A 22,281-nucleotide genomic window follows, 5' to 3' on the forward strand; every position below is an offset into this window, starting at 1 on the left:
TTTTTCAATACTTTTACTTCTACTCTACTTTATCTCAGAGGCAAATATTGTACTTTTACTCCACTACAATTATTTGAAAACTTTAGTAACTACTTTAGATTTGAATTATTATTACAAAACATACATTTACCACTTCAGCCCTCTTTAAACTTTATCTGTTTGAAAATAGCCGATCTACAAGCTCACAATGCCGATGGTGTTATGAGCTTGTAGATCTGCTATTTTCAAAAGATTTTATTACATTTTATACATAATTATGATACCTTGTGAAACAGGACATTCTGCATAATGAGTAGCCTACTTTTACTTTTGGTACTTTAAGTAGGCCTATATTTTGATGCCAATCATTTTGGACTTGTAACTTTGTTACCGGACTTTTACTTGTAAAATAGTATTTTTACATTTCAGTATTGATACTTTTTAAGTAAAGAAATATAGTACTTTTTCCACCACTGCTAAAAGCCACATTTTGCACTTAATACAATATAGGCCTACTAAGTAATTAAAACGTGGATTGGCATGATACTTTTGCTGAGCACATAGCTCCCGCTTGAGGATGAACTGAACTGACTTTGAGATGACTGTATGATGGTTAACCAATAATAATAATAAATTATTATTATTATTATGTCTGTTCAGACCTGCCATTCAAATGTAATGGCCACTGACAGTGTTGCCAGATAGTACAGGGACACTGAATAAATGACATGGGCTAAGATATAATTGCAAAAGAAAAAGTGTGTTATTAAAAGACCCAAGAATCTTGATATTATTGATCACAATCAAGGAGGCAATAATGAGAAATTAGTATTGGACTGATTGAACCTCCATACTGTTGATATTGCAACAGAGATGTACAGTATAGGCTACTATGAAAAAAGTACTTAGCCTACACCAGCTTAGCGTGAGAGATTTTTTTATATAAAATTTGTGAAGATTTTTTATAAATTGAAGAAATAGATATTGCTTATGGACTAATTGATATATATATATACATGTCAAGATAATGTATTTGTATTCCGTTTTTCTACAACAGGATACTTGTAAGTTGTAACCATGGCTGTATTGTTTGTTTAAATATTACTAGTTGTAAAACATGTCATTAGTTAACCTACACAAACAAAAATGTACAAAATGTACAAACAAAACTCGATACTACATATTACAGTAAAAACAAAAAAGTCAAGAGACCCAGTGAATTAATTCTTCTTTATTATGTTTGAATTAATGACATTTCCAAATGAAACTTGGGATGAAAATATACATTTTCCCCAGTTCTTAGAGGCAATAGGGACTTCTCTTTGTCTGCAGCCAGACAAAGAGGGTGATGTGGGTGTATCCTCTCCCGGTACATTGGTTCTTCAGCATATAATATTATATCAGTCCTTCTGTGGTTCCCCTTGCTGTTGTTTGTAGTGTGTCAGGAGAGGAGACATGTGCTGAAGCAAGCACTTTTTGGAATGAATGAGTGCGCGCGCGTGTGTGTGTGTGTGTGTGTGTGTGTGTGTGTGTGTGTGTGTGTGTGTGTGTGTGTGTGTGTGTGTGCGTGTGTGTGTGTGTGTGTGTGTGTGTGAGAGAGAGAGAGAGAGAGAGAGAGAGAGAGAGAGAGAGAGAGAGAGAGAGAGAGAGAGAGAGAGAGGGGGGAGAGTTGTGGGTGGGGAATGGAGATGTTCTAGATTCAAATAAAAAGTGTAATTAAAATGTGTGCAAAGACAGGGTTTTTGCACACATGGGGTGTCCTCGCTCATCTTTCTCTCAATGGTCTTGACATTATGGACATGTCATCTTTATGACTGGAAGCAATCATCTGTGGTACTGGTAGTGATACCATGAAGCCACCTATAGATAGGCTATCTATAATCAGTCATATGTTTTTGTAGGTGTGTCTGAAGGCATGTGTGCATTGTAACATGGAGAGACTTCAATGCATTTATTCCGACGTCACCACATCAGATTTGCCGGCCATTGTTACAGGGATGGAGATCTCGGAGGCCTCGACAGCAAATTTGTTCAAAGGAGCCTCCACAGTCAGCACTCCTTCAGGGGATAGGCTGGAGATCACCTTCTCCACGTCAGCAGTAGTGGGGAGTCTGAACGTGAGGGATACAACATCATTCAGATTAATAAGCACTACTAATGACTGCACTGGATATTTCGAGAACAGCAAGTTGATAATCTTAATCTAGAACATCTAGTCAGTGTTTCTTGTGCTATAAAATGCAGTGGTGTAAAGTAACAAAGTACGTTTACTCAAGTACTGTACTTAAAGGAGAATTTTGGACTAAAGTTTTCTTACCTTTTCTATGACGTTATGATATCTTAGGATGAATGGTACAGTAGAAAAATTTCATAACTCCACCCCTGAGCCGCCACAGCTTAAAAGGTGCGCGGATAGGCCTTAGGTTAGATCACATATTTTAATAGCTTTTTTTTTTTTTTTTTTTTTTTTAGATCTGACGTTCATAGTGACAGAACACTGTCCCCAAAAAAAAAAAAAAAAAAGAAACAGAAGTCTCGCTAGACGAGATTGAAATCTCGAGATTTCAATCTCGTCTAGCGAGACGTCTGTTTTTTTTTTTTTTTTTTTTTTTTTGGTTGCATAGTGTTCTGTCACTATGAACGTCAGATCTCACCAATTAAAAAAAAAAAAAAAGCTATTAAAATATGTGATCTAACCTAAGGCCTATCCGCGCACCTTTTAAGCTGTGGCGGCTCAGGGGTGGAGTTATGAAATTTTTCTACTGTACCATTCATCCTAAGATATCATAACGTCATAGAAAAGGTAAGAAAACTTTAGTCCAAAATTCCCCTTTAAGTAAAATTTTGGGGTATTTGTACTTTACTTGAGTATTTCCAATTTTCAATCAACTTCTACTTCTACTCCACTACATCTCAGAGGCAAATATTGTACTTTTACTCCACCACAATCATTTGAAAACTTTAGTTACTTGTTACTTTGCAGATATAAATACATTACATTATAAAACATACATTAACCACTGTATCCCTATTTCATACCTAGGCTATTTGAAAATAGCTGATCTACAAGCTCACAACACGTCGCAACGCTGAGCTTGTAGATCTGCTATTTTCAAACATTTTAGTACTTTTACTTTTGGTACTTTAAGTACATTTTGATACCAATACTTTTGTACTTTTACTCAAGTACATTTTTAATACCAGACTTTTACTTGTAACAGAGTACTTCTACATTGCAGTATTGATACTTTTACTTAAGTAAAACATTTGAGTACTTTTTCCACCACTGATAAAATGGCTAATAACAACATGCTAGTGTGCTACTAACATAAACCCTTCATGCCACACAAGCTTCAATACTGGCAGCTCTCATTGGGTTCTATGGCCCCAGGATGGCAGCAGAGTCCTGTGAAGCTAGACTCAGAGACTGGAGGCTGCAGCATGTTTTTCAGAGTGTGACACTCAGACAGGCCTGACCAATTCTACTCTAAAGACACTCACAGCAGCCAAGCCAAAGAGCCTGAGAAAGCCCGAGAAATTTAATTCCATCAAGAAGAGCTGCAGTGAAGCCACCATGAAATAGGCAAAGTTGATCCATTTACTGGCATCAAAGGACCACTTCACCTTCATCTTCATATAATTGGTCCTATAACTAATAGGACCAATTACCATTTCAGTCTGTGTCTCAGACTGCTTCTATTTCAGCTAACCTTTCAGGCAGAGAACAGCTGTAGTTGCTATTAGCTTGGAACCTGTCGATGATGTCATAGGCAGGTTTCCTAACTGTCCATAGCCTACCAGACGGAAATGGTGCCACCTTATTATGAGCATTAGTGAGTACCAATTATATGAAAATATGGTTGAAAATGTGTTTTCTTTTTCTTTTTGTTAAGTATACTACATTGTTATGGAATCATTACCATTACTTTAGTTTTGACCAGTTTTAAATATTATTTTAACTATTATTTCTCAGTTTCCTCTAATTTACAGTACATCTATCTCATTCACATTCTTATTTTGTTGATGCACAAAAGAAGAAGAAGAAGAAGAAATAGAAGGAGAAGAAGGAGAAGAAGAAGAAGACGACGATGAAGAAGGAAATCTACTCACGTGTATTTCCTGGTAAAGCATCTAGATACAAAGCCATGTTCGTCCTTCCTCTCCTCATGTTTGCCTATGTGGACACAGAAAACAGACTCTGACTCCATGGATAATGAAACAGGGACATGAAATAGGGACATGTGATGCACAGTGACAGATTGTAATAGCAGACCATACCATTGGCACAAGACATTTTATAAATTGATCAACTGTATTGCAATAAATAAATAAATAAATAATACTAGATTATACAAATCAATACGATTCACAGCTTGAAATAAAACATAAGATACATATGATATGAGATTTTGTTGTGTACAGTTGGCAGATTCCTTTGAGACAGAATGCATGTTGGCATGGCTTAGGGGAATTTACACCTTATGGTGGCGATACCTCTTTGAAGCTGTCTGACACGTGAATTTACAATATCCTGGAGTAGGGCTGAGTATCGTTCAAAAATCTTCGTTATCAATACTGATCCGATACTACAATACACCTTAATTACGAAGAGGTTTTAAATGACAGTTACAGTATGAATAAAGTCTACTGTATTTAACTACACTTAACACAACTTGAAGCTGTCTGATCTTCTTGCTGCCCCAACAGAAAATGGAGTACAAACAAATGAAATAAATGTAGAACTAGAAAAAGTGCTCCTCGGAGCACAGGTCTCCGCCAGGTCAGGTACGTTATTGTGGCCTCCTGGTGGCGCTATAATAGGCCAATGTGAAAAGGGTGCCATTTGTTCAAGGGCTTTTCACTGCAATCGGACTCTGCATTCATGATTTGAGGCATTTTGTTCCAAAAATGTGTTTTGCAAAATTAGACCTGCTGGTGGCGCTATAACAGGCCAATGTGAAAAGGGTGGCATTTCTTCCTCGGCTTAATAGAAATGTGCGTGTGAAATTTCACGGAAATCGCAAGCTGCGTTCATGATTTGAGGCATTTTGTTCAAAACGGACCAATCCTGCAAACTTTGGAAGCCAATCTTAGGCAATCAAAATGGAATATGGGAAATCGGATAAATCCGTGTTGATCACATGACTATAGAGATACTGTGTACCTTTGTGTGATGTTTGGACAAAATCTGTAGGAGTAGTATCAATAAATGTGTTTTGCACATATCGGCCTCCTGGTGGCACTATAACAGGCCAATCTAAAAAGTTTGAATTGGCATCCAGGGAGTGTGCGTGCACAGTTTCGCAGCGGCCGGGCCAACGGTGCCAGAGATTAGCTGGTAACGGACGGACGGACACACGGACGGACGGACACATGGACGGACGGACAGGGGGTAAAACATACTCTCTCTCGCCATGCCTTTCAGCCTGGTGGAGACAATAAATAAATAAGATAGTTAAATAATTTCCAGGGCAAATGCTTTCAGTTAGATGCCAAGAAATTCAATACCAAGCCCTATCCTGGAGAGGTCTAGTACCAAGATAGTTTAACTAGAAATAGTTCACACCCTAAGGTCACCGGTAGTCAGACCCTGTCTATCTCACATTAGTTTCCTAAAGACACACAGAAACATGGCGCTTGTGATGAAATACTACCCTCATTCTCACACTACATAACATTGTATGTTTGTTATCACAACAGGCAGATAAAGGCCATTTTCTTAAGGGACCTGTCCTCCTTTCAACAAGATGCACCACTGTGTGTCAGACAGGCATGAGCAAACCTCTTTTCAACCACTACATAAGGGCTATTAGTTGAAAATACAGTATGCTCTCCAGACAAGTGGCCAAGTATTGTAGAATGATCCTGTCTCTAACAAATATGGGTCCACTGTGCACCATGCAGATCACAATCTGAATGTTTATTTGACTCTGAAGAGTTCAGAGTTAAAATAAAAGTCAGGATTTATGTCTGCACATTTATGTCTGGCACTGACATGAGATACCGGTATACAATGTATAAATGGAGTAGGGCCTCTTGGACATGTTTTATCTTTCTCTACTGTCCTCCACTAGAGTTAATCTGTCAGCAGAGAGGATGATATATGGAACTGGATAAGAAACAGCAGTCCATTTAAAGTATCACTAGACTGGGTGAGTCATATCTAAATCCATTACTTAAGAGTAGGCACTAAAATGTTTAGAGAGAGAAAGTGTGAAAGACAGAGAGAGGAGGGGTGCTGGAGACAGAGTACTGTTTGGGCCTTATGTTTACTTTCTCCTATACAGTGCTGCAAGTCATATCTGCACTAGTCTCTGAATGTAATCGTCTGACTGTATCACAAATCTGGGACGACTCTAATATGGGTGGGGGACCACCATGCATCCCACATGCATTCCCCTGGGAGTGTTAAATACCGCCCCTCCCCAAACCAGACAGGCGCTTCTCTCACCACACAACAATGCACATACCCTCAGCTCTCGGTTATGTGCTCATTTGTGTAGTTTTTGTATCAAATCCTTATTCTGGATGTGAAAATAAAAACAAATAATTTTGTCCAGTCGACCGATATGTGAAAGACTTTGTTTGGGTATTGTTCTCACAGTTGACTGAATGAAACCTTTTTCAGTAAATGTGTACATGTACTGCAAACCTTTTCATTACTAATCACTCCCTTCCTAGGTCAAGTCTGGTCCAGTCCTGTTTTCATAAGGGTGGGACTCTATTGTTATCTTGAGATGATGTCATTCTGTGGTAATACCTTCCTTGTGCCTTGCTGTAAATGCTTCCTTGTCTTTTTAATGTTGCTGCTAGCAATGTCTCTGACACACTCGGAGAAGCCTGGCAATACTAAAGGAACATTATGTATTGACTGAAGTATGTCGCAGTGTTTTGGACCAAGCTCGAAACATGTATGTACCGTTACATGGCTGCTTTTGTGTATTTGGTCATATTTTGGACATTCAAAGAAATGCTTTGAGTGGAAACATAATTATTAGTAGACTATAATGCAGATCAAGAGGCCATTATTAGAGAGCCATGCATTGAAACTGAAGCTGTCTAGTGTGTTGCAGTCAGAATGAGAACTGAGGGCTCACCAGTGATTTCCACCACGCCATCCTTGGTCTTGACTAACAACTCCTCAGGAGAGAAGTGGTTGACGTCTAGGCTGACCTTCCAGCTGTCCTGGGTCTGCTTGATCTCCGACACGCCAGTGCTCATCTGGCGGCCGAGGGCGCGGGCCTGCTGGGCCTGCTGGGCCATCAGCTGGTTCTGAGCCATCAGCTGGTTCTGGGCAGCCATCATAGCGCTGGGGCCCATCATAGCGCTGGGGCCCATCATAGCACTAGGGCCCATCATAGCGCTGGGGCCCATCATAGAGCTGGGGCCCATCATAGCGCTGGGGCCCATCATGGGGCTCTGGGGCATCATGGGGCTCTGGGGCATCATAGGGCTCTGTGTCATCATGGGAGTCTGTGGCATCATGGAAGTCTGTGGCATCATGTTCATCATGCTCATGTCAGGGGCCAAGGCGGAGGGACGCATGTACCCCGGCCAGTGGGTGCTGGGGAAGCTGTGGAAGTCCTCCATCAGAGTTGGCATACCGAAGGTCTGGTCAAAGAGGCGGCTGCCCTGATGCCAGTCGCGGAACGGGTCCCAGCTTGGTGTGCGGAGCAGAGTGAAGGGGATGCGCCTCTCGGACATGCTGGAAGTTTAGTTTGAGTGTTGCTGTTGGCTGCAGAAGAAAATCCTTTTGACCTCTTAGGAAATGTTTCCGAAAGTGCTGTCCGTGTCTCAGCTAGGAGCTTTTATACACACCAACGCCCACCCTGGCCCCACAGAGCCCTCCCATCTGACTCCAGTCATCAACCAACCCACCCCCCAAAAGATATTTCTGGAAGGTACTTGTATGTCTATTTGTAGCAGACATAGCACTAGAATGGAATCCAAGGGATATGCCAATTGTAATCCCCCCTCCCATTCGCTCCCTGGACGTCAGGCACAGGCAGAAGAATTTAGATGACTGCTGGTAAGCCAGGCAGGCCCACTCATCACATATGAATGTCAAGACTTGGCTCAGAAAGACTAAACACATGCTGTTTCTGACATGGACCTGTATGGGACACAATGTTAAACATACAGGCACATCCACGCTAGCAGTCTGATATTAAGTGTGCTGTGGAATCTCAGACAGTGACACTACAGTTCAAACATACTGTAGATTAGATCACATGCACATAAACACAGACACAGACACACACACACACACACACACACACACACACACACACACACACACACACACACACACACACACACACACACACACACACACACAGAACACACAAAAACTACTTCCAGACACATCCAAAAATAATAATAATGAATTAATCAACAATTTAGGGTTGAAGTATTACGTTTTTCAAGCCATCTCTAAAAAATTAAATACAATCTGCTCCCTGTCTTTAGTGGGCACACCACGTATGAAGTGCCATTCCATGTCAATAATGGAACTGCTGGCAATCAATATTACATGTTAATATCAATAAACACTATTCTGAAGGAATATCATTAGTTAAAGGGAATTTGAGCAAATGTTTGACAGACAGACAGACAGACAGACAGTGTCGGGGAAGTTATGTTTAAAAATGTAATATATTACATATTCCTTATTACCTTTGATAATTGTAATCTGTTATATGACATTGTTACTTGTGAAAGTAATAACCCCCAGCACTGTAGATAGATGGAGAGAAAATCACATGTATTGCCAATGTGATGAAGTGGAAACTTCTTCAACCATGTGAGTGATTTAGCTCCTGTTGAACTGGTATCTTACTGTAATCTAACACATGGGTGCTTTGTCCTTACTTATTTAGTCTACATCACAGATATGGTACTGTATATTCCCATCTACATAGTCAGCAGTGGCAATCACATGAGCGTTTCTCAATTTCAAAAACATCCTCATTACTCCATACCGCTGCATTTAGTCTCAGCTAAGAAGGAGCAGTAATTCACACATAATTGATTTAGATCCAACTTGTACACATTATAAATTGATTTGATTTCACTTCTTGTAACTAAGGCAAGAACGACATGCTCTTGGTTACCTAAAATTCACACCAAGTTCATTTTTCAGTTCTGGTAATATACTGTACTATATATTAATAATAATAATATAATAATATATAGTGCCCCCTAGGGGTAAGTATATACAGTGTGTGTGTGTGTGTGTGTATATATATATATATATATATACACACACACACACACACACACACACACACACACACACACACACACACACACACACACAGGAGAGAACATAAGTATATGAACATAAACAAACCCAGGAAAGACGCCAGGAGGATCTCATTTTTCCAATTGTGTTATATGTTTATTTTCAGGTATAATAATTTACACTACAAATAATGACTCTTATAGAATCAAAAACGGTTTAGCGCTGTACTTTGTATAACTGAAGAGAGTTTGGTTGAATATCATAGTAGGGTTCATTCTGGTTACACTGGAAATGCAACACTGCATGAAAGATGTAACAAAATGGAAAGGAAGACTTTTAGGGTGTTCCCTGATTGCATCGCTAGTTTATTTGCCAGTAAAGTAGATAACACAGCAGGAGTGTACAGAGCCTGTTTTTGTCTGTGCTATATAAGATCAGATCTATATCCACTACAAGCCAGTAACCTGGGGACCTCTGACAGAAAGCACGGGACAGCCTGTTACACAATGGAATATTTGATGGCTGACTGGCTGTGAATATACAGGAAGAGATATGTATTAGCCTATTCAACACTCCTCCCTGTGGAGGAACACTTTTTTTTTTTTTTTTTTTCCAGCACTGAACAATTGAATTCCCTTGCTTCCATATACAGGAAGGAAGCAGCATGGCAGTTTTCACCAAGAGCAACCATTTGAACAAACCATGGATGTCACCAGGTTAGTGTTATGGGAGAAACTGTGGGCTTAGACTCTGTTCCATTCCAGTCTGCTTCAGAGTCAGAATGTCACAGCCACATAGACCACTGCAGATGCAACTACACCCTCCTCACTTACTGGTCATTAAAGGTGACATAATAATTAAAATAGTCAATAAAACAGACATTTAAAAAATGTGAGCAGATCACATTGAAGCCATATGACCTTCAAGGCAAATCAACTTGCTTTACAGCTCATGGAAAAAAATATGAACAGACAAATAAATAAACAATAAATAAACAAATAAATAAACAAATAAATAGATAATCAACAAACAAACAAATAAATAAATAAATATATTCATAAATAGCCATGATTGAAACAGACCCACAAGAGTGCATGAATTCTTTTTGCAGACCTTTTTTCCTGTACAGTACCATAAGCAGCCCCTATAGAAGGCTACATGGAATATTCATAAATAAACACCTCGTAGTCATTGCAGAAGAGGTACAGGTCACACAAAACAGTCATAAATAGCAGTCAACATAATAATTTAAATAGGGAAGAGAGTAGAAGTACATAATACATGATTTTCTTTTTTCTTTTCTTTTTTTCTTTTTTGCCTGTCCTTTTTCACCTCCATGCAGAGGTGACATACTGTCTAGGTCAGAAGGATAGACGGATGCAACCTGGAACCTATACTGGAGGCCAGGTTATTCTACAAACAGCAAGTCTCTCTCTGATGCTTCATGCTAAGATGCCATCAAAAAAGCCTCCTTAAATTAAATCGAATATACAGTGCATAGTTTACAAAGCCAGAACCTATGAGTTTAGCTCTATACAGACTAATCTATATCATACAACTTTTATCATATAAAACACACTTCCTTTTTGTCCTTCCTATTTCAATTGCTGACTGTTATTTGTTCTCACTTTCATTGATCTCTGTGCTTCAATGTCTTCGAGGAAATGACAACAGTTGTCAAAGAGTCTTTGGGGAAACGACAACATGGTATGGGGGGGTGGGGGGTGGGGGGTTGGGGAGGCAAGTTCTTTTTTATTAGGTTTTTCACTTTTCATTTTCTACTTGACTCCCAGCACTCAACACTTGTCTATTTGTATTTATTCAATGCAGTGAGATTTGATTGGTTTTGCTTTGTGAAAGAACATTGCCCAAGTGCTAGCAGCATATACGGTCAAATTTGTTCTTTAGGCTCAACCAAATAATTTATGTCTCATGATGACCCATTTCTTTGAATATGTTGCTTACAGTATATTAATGCACTACAACTGTAGACATAACATTGATAATTCAGTGTTAAATATCAAGCCATTTCTCCTCCCTTTGATCCAGGCTCTGTAGTAGAAAGAGACCGAGATCTAAAGCTTAATTCATACTCCGTCGCACAACGGTCTCACTCGCCGAAAATAAGTGGTTTTCAAGCTAACAACATGGCTCGATTGCATCATGCCACGGATTATAAACTAGGCACGGCAGAGAAGTCGGCTGTATAGTCCGTGGACCGGCCAAGAACTTAGTAAGAGCTACATAATGACTCGACCAGTGCACAGTAAAGCCTTTCTTTTTTCTCCCCACAAGCCTAATTCATACTTGCCATACTCGCCGAAAATAACAGATTTTCAGAAACACCAAAAACAAAATAAAACATGACAAACGGTCGTACAGAAATATTTCATCTTATGACGAAGTAAAGCCGCTCGCTCCTACTCAGAAACCGGGGCTGTCATAGCTGCTTCGGCTGTAGTAGCTGTGGGAGCGGCTCCGGCTGTGACTCCTGCTCCTGCTGTGACTCCGGCTGCGACTGTGACTGCGGCTGCGGCTGTAGCTGCTGTAGCTGTCGTAGCTCCTGCTGCGACTGCGGCCGGAGTGCGAGGGGCTGCTGGCGGAGCTGGAGGACGACGGGCTGGGCCGGTAGTAGGGGATTGGCCGTTTCCGAGCGCTGGGGAGAGAGATGGGAGGGAGTTGCAGAGTTAACACGGTGCTAAAGGGGAACAGCTTGACGTGTTAGTGTTAAGAGAACCCTCACTTTAACAACTCACCATCAGCCATTTAATTTACCGTAGTGTCGTTTTCAACACATACATGCTTCTCATTCGCAATAATGTTAAGATTTTACCATCACATTGTATGTCTTAACACACATCAATGTTGGTATTAACAATTTTCAATCTAGGATCCCTATTATGGGGATGTCATTATGGGCAAAAAAATTCCAAAAGAAAAAAGAAAAAAGAAAAATCACAATTTCCCCAAATGTTTTAAAGATTTCAAAATTTAAAAAAAAAATCTAAAATAGCCAATCTGGAATTTCACAACACGTTGCATTGCGACACGTTTTGAGCTATTTTCACTATTCGTTGCAAAACGAAGAATATATAGGGCATAAGTGGTTAACATTTGTGCATGTGTTGAAAAGCCACAACCTTTTTGAGTGTGTAGACAGGTATGTATGAATGATGTAATGATGTTAATGTAGTAAATACACTTATACTTGATCCTATTAGGGAATTAAACAAAGAAAGACTTGGGCAGTGGAGAGCACATTAGAGGGTAGGTCCATAGAGGTGGTAGTGTTCTGATTGTAACAGTGAGTAGAGAGCAGGTTATTGAAAAAGCTGTAGAAAGGACTGCAAATGTCCAGGCATACACACACATAAACACACACCATGTGCACGCACCTACTGTTACTCTGACACACATGCACGCACGTACATACAAACAGCCTTTTGCTCAAAACAGAGCATACAATGTCTTTATTGTCCTGCTGTACAGTATATACTTTTTACTGCATATTCGATACAGTATATCTGGCTCTTGAATTACTCCCCCTTCATTTTCTGTATACTCCGATAAAAGCTCAGCTAAAAGGTTTTGCCTCGACTGGTCTCCCGTAATATATATATATATATAAAATAAAATAAACATATATATATATCCAGTTTTACTATTTTGTTATATATTGTTATTGTTAGCACAGTCAGCACAGCATGCCAGACCAACATTTCTCTGCTTGTACAGTAACCCTCTTGAATTTGACACGCACGCACGCACGCCCGCCCGCACGCACGCACGCACGCACGCACGCACGCACGCACGCACGCACGCACGCACGCACGCACGCACGCACGCACGCACGCACTCAAATACACACTGCAATGAAAACTGTTAAGATTGCTTTGTTAGTAGGTGACCTTGAAGTGCTACCTGTAAGTTAAAAGCTGTTAGCTGTGATTAGAACCTGTGTTAGAGGTCAACAGTGCAGAGGAACATAGCAACGCTATCAAGGTATTGTGAATTATGATCAATGTATTTCACATAGATTCTATACAGTTATAGGTCATGCAGCTTCACTGTAAGTGTCTATCATGGGAGTATGGTAGTCCATGTAATCCATGGCCTAGGTTAATATGGTAATAACCACACCAAAACGGTATCATATTTACTCAGTAAAATAAACCTTGGTAGCGCTTAAAATCAAATTTCCCACTGTACAGCATTAGTACGCTATACGCACTGCAGGGATTGTACCTCTAGAGTTGTGTGTGTTAATTCATGTCAATGTCATTAAGGGGAAGAAGATGAAAGAGAGAAGCGTGAGAGAGAGAGATGGAAGGGAGGAGGCCAAGTTTACTCAGGCAAGGTCTGTTGTTGGTTGGCTGCTCAGCCAAGCTTCAGGAGATGGACTAGAGAGAGTCCTGCTGCACGGCAACTGTTACCAGGGAAACTAAAGCCTGCAGCTTCACTTCAGCAGCATTCCATTGTCTTGACTTCGGGGAGGGGCCTTTTGCACTGGAGTGAGAGTGAGACACATTCATGTGCATCTCAACACACTTGCCTGTGAAAGTGCAAACGTTATATGATAAAAGTGTCATTTTTACATTGCAAAATGTCAAAAACACAACAACAAAAAAACAGGACAGTGACAACATGAAAGAAACGTATAGGAGAGATGACATTCAACAGGATGCTCTAATTTTGTTGACGCATTTGTTGAGCCAACAGGATGCCCTTTGAAGAAATTATTCAAGACGTTATGAAATGGCTTTTTTGCTGGCTGGCCAGCTAAGTTGCAAAGTGAAAACTGAGGCGTGTTGTGTCTCAACCAATCACAATAGCAACCAGTAGCAACCGACCACCCTGTCCCCTCGGGCTACGGGATCGATGAGACACGCAGCTCACCCAGTGCAGCTGTTTGTCTCTTGTCAGGAGAGACAGAGGCAGTGCTCGCATGTTTATTGCCTGTTTTTCACAAATGTTTTGTTCTCAAATGTTTTCAAATACATATTTTAGTGTACAGTTTAAAACGAGTAATGCACCATCCGGCCGTCATCTTAAATTAGATTCACAGACTAGCATCAGTGTCTCTAAATCTGGTGAATGAAAGGTGAATGAAATCTTTTGGCATCTATTGTTAAGAATGTCCTCATTATGGCCACTGGTATGCTCTAAAAGTTTTATTAGGTCTTTAATGGGTCAACTAAATCATACAATTGTTTTATTTTATTTGAGAAAAATGCCATTTTTGTTGCCCCTATTTGGCGCTCTAGCTACTCATACTTTCATCTAGAAACTTAGTTCAAACTTAAAAATGTTCAGCTATCTTTGTATTTTGATTGGTTATTTGCAGTCCTACAACTTCAACACGCTTTAACTTACAGACTCTGTAACACTTGATCGTCAAAGTAACAATGTAATTATCTAAGCTGTCCAAATACTTTGAGTTGTGACCATCTTCTCAGACCCATGTTCCTCTACACCCACTGCCCACTAATCAACTGCATCTGCCACAAGTGTAACACTGAAATGTATTTCTCATTACATTTTGTGAAATATTGGTGAGAATTTTAAATCAGGCAGATTGTTTTATTATGAAATGGTGGTGTTTTATGGTTGAGGGCCTGAGGCTATATGCTATGCTTGTCTGCTAAGCTTTTGTCACTATCAAGTTCAGAAATACTTGTAATGCTATGTTCTGTCTATGTTGTTTATCATTATGTTTTTGTGATTATATCTTCATAATAAAGTTCTTACTGTGTGACTGAGCTCTCTTCTTTTCAATAATACAATCATTTACTGGTTGCAAATTATGTTTTAATTATCTATGCTTCAGATGGTTTTGAAAGTTTTAAAATGCAAATTAAATGCTTTACAGTACCTATCACCACATTCAAACACTTTTTTGCATTCATAGCTCACTAAACATACTTGTAACCTGTTGTACTTACATCATAAAGGCATCGTAACAAAACATATAAAGGTTAAAACAGAGGATGGCAATATGGTACAGGCATATGAACCTACATTTTAAAGAGCAGAAAAAAAGTAGTTAGCAGCAACACAGTGCATAAAGTATGTTAAATTAACATCATCCGGTGGAAGGCTGGAACGCAAGCTACAGCCCTGGAATGAATGGAGGCAACTGGGTAGAAGATAAGCCATGGCCGGCCCGTAGAAGGCCGCATCTCTCTTGCCAGGGCCTGGAGTGAGAGCTGCCTTAAGTGGATGAACACACACTTGTCCGCAAGGCAGAAAAAAAGCCTGGCCTGTCAGAGCCATGGAGGTCCAACGTTGTTTCTACATGAATAATGCAAAAACGGTCAAGTGAATTCTTTAAAAAACATAACGTGTGATGGCATATGTTTGTCATGTTTGTTACTTAAGTTATGTATGTATGTATTTACGTATTAGATTGTAGAATATTGTAATTCTCAATACATTTCAGTACAGTGACGTCATCCTGTGTTGCGTTCTTCTGACTCGAGCTCTTCCGACGGGGTCGAGGGGGACTTCAGGATTTGTGCCATTTCTGCTCTTAAAAACTAAATTTAAGTGTATACTTGCATTGGGAATTATTTTCATTACTATTCTACTATTATATTATATTAATTTGTGACGCAAACAGATGCCATCTTGTTGCTTTTCCTTTAACACTACTAATACTTCACACTATCGATACTTAACACTATCAACACGCTAAACACTACTAATACTTAACACTATCAACACTACTTCTTTACACATGCATGAGGAAAAGGGCAGCAGCCAAATTTACTTTATGAGTATTCCAGAAATGGAGGCACCTTTCCAATTAGTGCTTCTGTAGCCCTGGAAGTCAGCTGGAGGAAAGTCTTTACTGCAGGTTACTTATCATACAATGAGCCTCTGTGCTAGAAAGTGGAGTCACAGTACCTGGTGATTCTGCGGGCCTCCATGAAGCTGGGCGAGTCTCGTCTCCTTTTGCGGATGGGCGAGTAGCTTCGCGAGCGACGTCGAGCGTCAGAGTGGTTAGGGCTGTCTCTCTCCCTAGGTGGCACCGAAAGGAAAACCCCATTAGAACGACGACAGACATGGAAGACAATAAAAAAAAGGGCAACTGATCACGGTAAATGTTTTGAAAATGGATCAAGCTTCACCTGGAATTGTTCTGTCTGTGTGGGGATTTAGCCTTGCTGGGGCCCCCATCTCTGGAGGCGGAGCGCGAGGACGAGCGGCCACTGCTCCAGGAGCTGCTACGCTGTCGGAGGTTCTGCCCACTCCGGGACTCGCCTTTCTTCTTGCCTGAAGTGTGCGAGTGCCGTCCAGGGGATGCTGATTGGCTCCGATGGTGCGCCTGTCCCCTTCCAGAGCGGTGGTGTCGCTTAGACGAATGTCCACCCTTTGTCCTGGAGGATATTGGGATGAGAGCAAGGATAAAAGATGGTACATTGTAAAAACTAGAGGTTCGGGTCGCTATGCAGCCCTCACATCTAGAGTTCGGGCACTGCACAGCAGATCCTACTGATATTCCCATATATGGAGATCTCTGTATCTGTCAGTCCATGTCCCATTCATGCCCACATATGGAGATCCCTGATGTCATCAGTATATGCCCATATATGGGCATGCTGGTATGCCCATATATGCAGATCTCTGTATCTGTCTGTCCTTGTCCCTTTTATGGTCATATATGGAGATCCCTGATGTCATCAGATTATGCCCATATATGGGCAAGCTCTCTTTTGTGCACATATATGGAGCTGATTGATTTGTTTGCTGATGCCATGACGACACATTGAGGTTAGACAACACACTCCATATTTGGGCGTAGCTGCATTGGGAACTCCTTATATGGTTATGGCTGGTCATGGTGACATGAGCATGACGTCAGAGGTCCGCCCGCTCGCCCACCCGTCCTCCCTTGAGCTAATTTCAATATAGGATGGCCGTTCTCTGCCTCTCAGTGCCAAATCTAAAAGGGTCAGTGGTAAGAAGATGTCGGGGTAAATAAAAGAATACATTGTATCATATTGTCGCTGTCGGTGGAAACCTTGTATGTCCAAAACTGTGACTTTTCAGGAAATGGAAAAAATAACTTGTGGTCCAATGTAGTTATTATTTTGTCACAAGCTCTTGTAAATGCTCTTTATTGGTTGAATATTCATAAAACCCACAGACAGACTTAACCCCCCCCCCCACCCTCCCCGCTACCCAAAAAGAACAATTAGCAAAAAGTAGCAGATCTACAAGCTCATGTGTTGCATTGTGATGCGTTGTGAGCTTCAGCAATTTTTGCTAAGTAGGGCATTAAAGGGATATTTCACTTTCAAATAAAATAAACATTAAAAAAAAATATTTAAAAAAAATGAAAGAAGTTATGGCAAAATCACGGCCCCCTCACACATTAGTAGGACACTCTAATGCGTGAGGGGGCCGTGATTTTTCCATTACTTTTTTCATTTATTTTTTATATATTTTTTAAATGTTTATTTTATTTGAAAGTGGAGTATCCCTTTAAATTACGAAAAAAACATAAAAAGTTGAAATATGGAGATACAAGGTTTCTGCCCAACAGCAACGATATCCAACACAGTAGTCCTGCGTACTTCTTCTGGTGATGGGACGTCCTCCCCCTGTGAGTGTGGTTGCGTTGGGAGTGGGCTGAGTCACTGCTGTGAGCGGGGGAGCGTGAGCTTTTAGCCTGGCCTCTCTGGCTCCCTCTCTTCCCTGAAGACTGGGATATGGAGCTCCCCACGCCTGTGTGTCTGCCCTCTGCACCCCCTGCCTCGTCTGCCGCTGTGCCCGTCTGTCCCGCTTGGCTCCTGTGGGGGGCGCTGTGGGCTTTGTGCTCTCTCACAAGAGTGGACTGGACGGTTGCAGTCAGTGAGCGAAGCTTCTGTGGAGAAACCATAATCGACAAACCAAACAAAAAGAAGAAGAAAAGAAAAAGAAAAAAAAGGAGAAATAAGAGCATTAGAGTGTTTTCACATTGGTGGTTTAGTGCTACGGTGTACTTGCCAAAAGAAGGTAAACATCTAAAAGAAAAAAAGATATAGGTTTTCTCCATATGGCTTATAGATAGACCTCTATGGTGCAGCACATGCAATACTTGGCATGCAAAACCATAATGAGTTGAAGAAATTATATTCCCAAAAAACAAACAAAACAAAAATAAAAGGAAGAAAGAAAGAAAATAGGAAGAAGAAGAGAGGGAAAATATAAAATTGTGAACCAAATGAAGTATCAGAGCGGAGGCAGAAAGTAGAGAGCTACAGATTTGATAGAGTAGAAAAAGAGGACTTCTTCAGGTTTTTTTTAAAGTAATGGTTCAAAAACAGATATGAAACAAAACAAAAAGAGTAGACAACTTGACGGAACATCACAGAAATGGAAGGAACAAAATAAAGATTCACAATTATCGAATCAATCGAATCAGAAAACAAATCGTCTGCTACTCAATTTTCTGTTTGTCGATTTTTTTTTCCTGTAGACAAAATTGCTGAGACGTGAACAGCGACCCATTTTCTTTTTTTGTTATGGTTACTCTTGTTTAACTCCCTTCTGGTTAACATCCACTTACCAATAAAGTGGTATTCCCTCCTTTAGTAGGTAAGGTATGAAGAAAGGGGAAAAGTGGGGCAACATAAGTGCATCATTAGATTCACAAAATGCAAGAGAAAAAGACACAAAACCCTTCCTTGCCAGTGACTCATGAGACAATGCATGGAAATCAATGGAAAATAACTCAAAAGTAAAGAGGAGAACCACAGTGTGCAGGGTATTCCTCCCATGTCAAGGACATACTCTGGTCCAGTTGCTCTCCTGTTTGCTAAGCTTTGGAGGGCAATCAGCCAGGCGAAGTGATCAGTACCTTGTTTGCAGAGTCATTCTCCCCTCAGTGTGGTATTGTGAGTTGTTATTTGGGACTTTGAACCATAGAGCTGTCTTAAGTCTAATTTATGCTTTGTCACATTTTTGTTGAGCGAAGGAGTCATGCAACAAAGTATAAATGAGCCTTCACTGTCTTACCTCTCCCTGGTAACTTCAAATATTTGGGAAAAATATTAATTTTCTGCATTAATTTGCTAATAATACCAAACTACTGTTATGGAGATACCAGGGAATTGCATAATATCCGTTAGTGCTAAGTCTCAGTATAATTTTGCTGTTATTCTGCTTTCTCCATTTGCATTTTGTGACAGGTAGGTAACAACAGAACAAACAGTTGTGCTTTATACTATTTCAGAAAGAGGCCTTTTGCAAGTTCAGTGCTTTGAGTTGTCAGACTAGCTGCATACAAACCATCCAAGAACATATCGTTTGTGTAAGATCAGAGGTCCTGAATATACTTTTCAAAAGAAGGTTAATAACTCTCAAAATTGTCACATTTTAAACTGTGCATGGGTTTAAATCAATTTCCAAATAGCCCTGTTAAACAATAAAAGAAAACGACACATAACAATTTAACCCACATTTAAATTACAGGTCAAGGGATTAATGAGCAGCTTTGAACGTGAAATGTACTGTATGTATGTGATGTACGATTATACATTGTCCATTATTAGTAGGTCACAACTAATGGGTAGATCTCCTGGGCAGGTATTGTTCATATAGAAACTTATTTTTTATATGCACCAACATTTTCCTGTCAGTACTGCCTGGTAAACTAATGCCCGATTGATACTTAGTTGCGTGCTGGGTTGCGCACCAAAAATAGCCGACCTACAAGCTCACAGTGCGTTGCGCTGCTGCGGCAACTCACAACACATATCGCGCTGCAATGCATTATGAACTTTTAGATTTACTATTTCCGGTGTACGACACCGGTGCGCTTCTTATTTAACGGGGCTTTTATATACAGCAAAAGCATGAACCTTGCTCCTTGCAAAAGAACAGAAAGGAGAGCCTTTCTCCACTATAAAGGAAAAATAACTAAGCAATATAATAAAGAAACACACGACCACTGGTGCTAATGACAGTTGTTGGAAAGAGTTGAGGAAATCAATATGACAAACTCAGACGGATGTACTAATCCACCAACAAACAGAGAGATGCTGAACAAACAGGAATGCATTCTATGAAAACAGAAAGAAAAAATAACAAATGGACCTGGAAGATAGAGCGGGCTATTGGACTTCAGGATGAAGTTTAGGAGTAAAGAGGAAGGAGAAAACTAAAACAAAAAACAGACCTCTACGTAATCCAATCTTAAAGAACCAAATCATAATTGATGAAGTAAATTAATTTGGCTGAAGACTGTTGGCAAATAACAGAAAAGAGAGAGAAAGAGAAAGAGAAACATTGATGTCACTCAGGCTAGGGTGCTTTCTCACATTCTCATCTGCATAAAAAATCACGTGCGTAGGCAGAGCGTTACCTACCTTCCATTTCAATCAGTGACACGTATGCAATATCAACAAAAACAGAGAAAGAAAGGAAAGGAATAAAAAAGGAAAAATAGGGAGAAAGGAATGTTCTCCGCAGCGAAATGGGAAAAAGACAATGACCTCTTTTAGTATCAAAGCTAGATAATCGTCCAGAGACTAAGGAGAAAAATATATATACTAAGAAAAATAAATACAAGAAAATGAAGGGGGGTGATGAGGGTTTCAGGAGTATTTCAAATTAAACAAACAAACAAAAAGAAAAGAAAAAAGAAAAGAAAACCAGAATGGACCTATAAACTACATGATTTGCTGTCTTTTTCGCTTGTACAAATGCAGCCATATTTGTATCAAAAAGGGAGAGGATAAAGGAAAGTGGATTGTGTTAATTGTTAAATGTAAGGATATTGAGAGAGAATGAATAGAGAGAAAGGCGAGAGGGACGGAGTGAGGGAGGGTAGGAAAGAGGAGGGCATGCAGAGCTGGCAGATGACAAATATAAATGGGGAAGAGCAGGTTGGGACGAAGGGGAGTGATACTTGAGTCACACAAGGCACGGATGAACAGATACAGTAGGGGGCGGTGTGTCAGAGGGGTAGTCCCTGCTGGAATGGACAACTGGACAACCAGTACATTTGAAAGGGACCCCATTCACACTTTAGCCAAGTTATTCTTCAGCAACAGCGCAATATTACTTCTCGAGTGTTCCTCTTGGTCTTTGGGCCATGTTCCTTCAATGCAATTATTTTTTGATGAACACACCTGGGGGTTGTTGCAAAAGGGAGCCTTTTGGAAGTTTGGTCAATTTAGTATACTATTGTTCCATTAATATCAAGTGGAAGCTCTCATTAAAAATGCCTTGGGTCCCTTTAAAATACCAGTGTTAACAAATGAGTTGTCCTGATCAGTTTGACGATGGCACTGAATCCATGTACTTGTATCTGAAGTGTCTGAAAGCAACCATTCATCATCAAAAGGACTGCTACTGGAGGACAAATTGAGATGTATAGAAAACCAGAGCTGCTGTTTTACGTGCAGTACTAAACCATACTAAACAGTACTAAACAGAGATGCTACAGCATAGACCAAGTCACTGTTGGATCTACAGTAGGATCTGTCAAAGGTCTGTGGCCTCATGGCCATAACCATCCTCCCTTAAAAACAGGGAGAGTGAGACTTCTAAATATGGGGGTGGGGTGGGGATATTCCAGCTTTTGGTGGAGATTAACAAGAGTGGTAATATTACCTTGCAAGAGAAAGATGCTGATGGAAAATTGACTGTTTAGAGCCAATCAATTGTGCCTCTGTAGTAACACAACTGGCTCATATCAACATCACATTGTTCAGAGACCTCCCTTGCCATTCTCCACTGGCTTGAACAAAAAAACAGTAGAAATGTACTGTCTCAAAGGACAAAACGTGATACTGCCACCTAGAGGCAACATGCAGATCAACATGGTAAAACAAAGTCAGCTTGTTTAACGCCTGCTGGTTTGGCAGGAGTTGTTCAACGTCTGGAGAAAGGTGTACATCACTGAGCAGAAAATGTGCTTGAAAGAAATACAACTGCATTGAATAGAATAAACTATTACACATACCAGTTAACCTACTTGGTCCAGTTCCAAAGCATATGACTGCTTTTTACGTAAACAAGACAGAAAAGTTTACGAATTTATTAATGGGTAAATACCACTCAAATCC

At 40.2% G+C, this 22,281-nt stretch overlaps 2 protein-coding genes across 2 annotated transcripts in view; both read right to left on the reverse strand.

Moving 5' to 3' along the window:
* Nucleotides 1–1,195: 1,195 nt before the first annotated feature.
* On the reverse strand, nt 1,196–7,774 carry hspb1 (heat shock protein, alpha-crystallin-related, 1). Its single transcript, XM_080435650.1, has 3 exons — nt 7,077–7,774; nt 4,090–4,153; nt 1,196–2,090 (listed from the first exon to the last, which is right to left on the reverse strand). Exons 1-3 carry the CDS (start codon nt 7,681–7,683, stop codon nt 1,931–1,933), a joined length of 831 nt encoding a protein of 276 aa, XP_080291776.1. The 5' UTR covers nt 7,684–7,774; the 3' UTR covers nt 1,196–1,930.
* A 3,722-nt stretch (nt 7,775–11,496) lies between these two features.
* Nucleotides 11,497–22,281, reverse strand: part of srrm3 (serine/arginine repetitive matrix 3) — a gene marked incomplete at its 5' end in the record, with an annotated part of 41,730 nt that continues 30,945 nt past the window's right edge. Inside the window, 4 exons of the mRNA XM_080435288.1 lie at nt 11,497–11,879; nt 16,130–16,243; nt 16,354–16,602; nt 17,803–18,092. Coding sequence (XP_080291414.1) covers nt 11,648–11,879; nt 16,130–16,243; nt 16,354–16,602; nt 17,803–18,092 — 885 coding nt within the window. The 3' untranslated portion in view covers nt 11,497–11,647. The remainder of the gene's footprint in view (nt 11,880–16,129; nt 16,244–16,353; nt 16,603–17,802; nt 18,093–22,281) is intronic.

Source organism: Gymnoscopelus braueri (genome assembly GCF_963280865.1).
Source record: "Gymnoscopelus braueri genome assembly, chromosome: 8".
Classification (NCBI taxonomy): Eukaryota; Metazoa; Chordata; class Actinopteri; order Myctophiformes; family Myctophidae; genus Gymnoscopelus; species Gymnoscopelus braueri.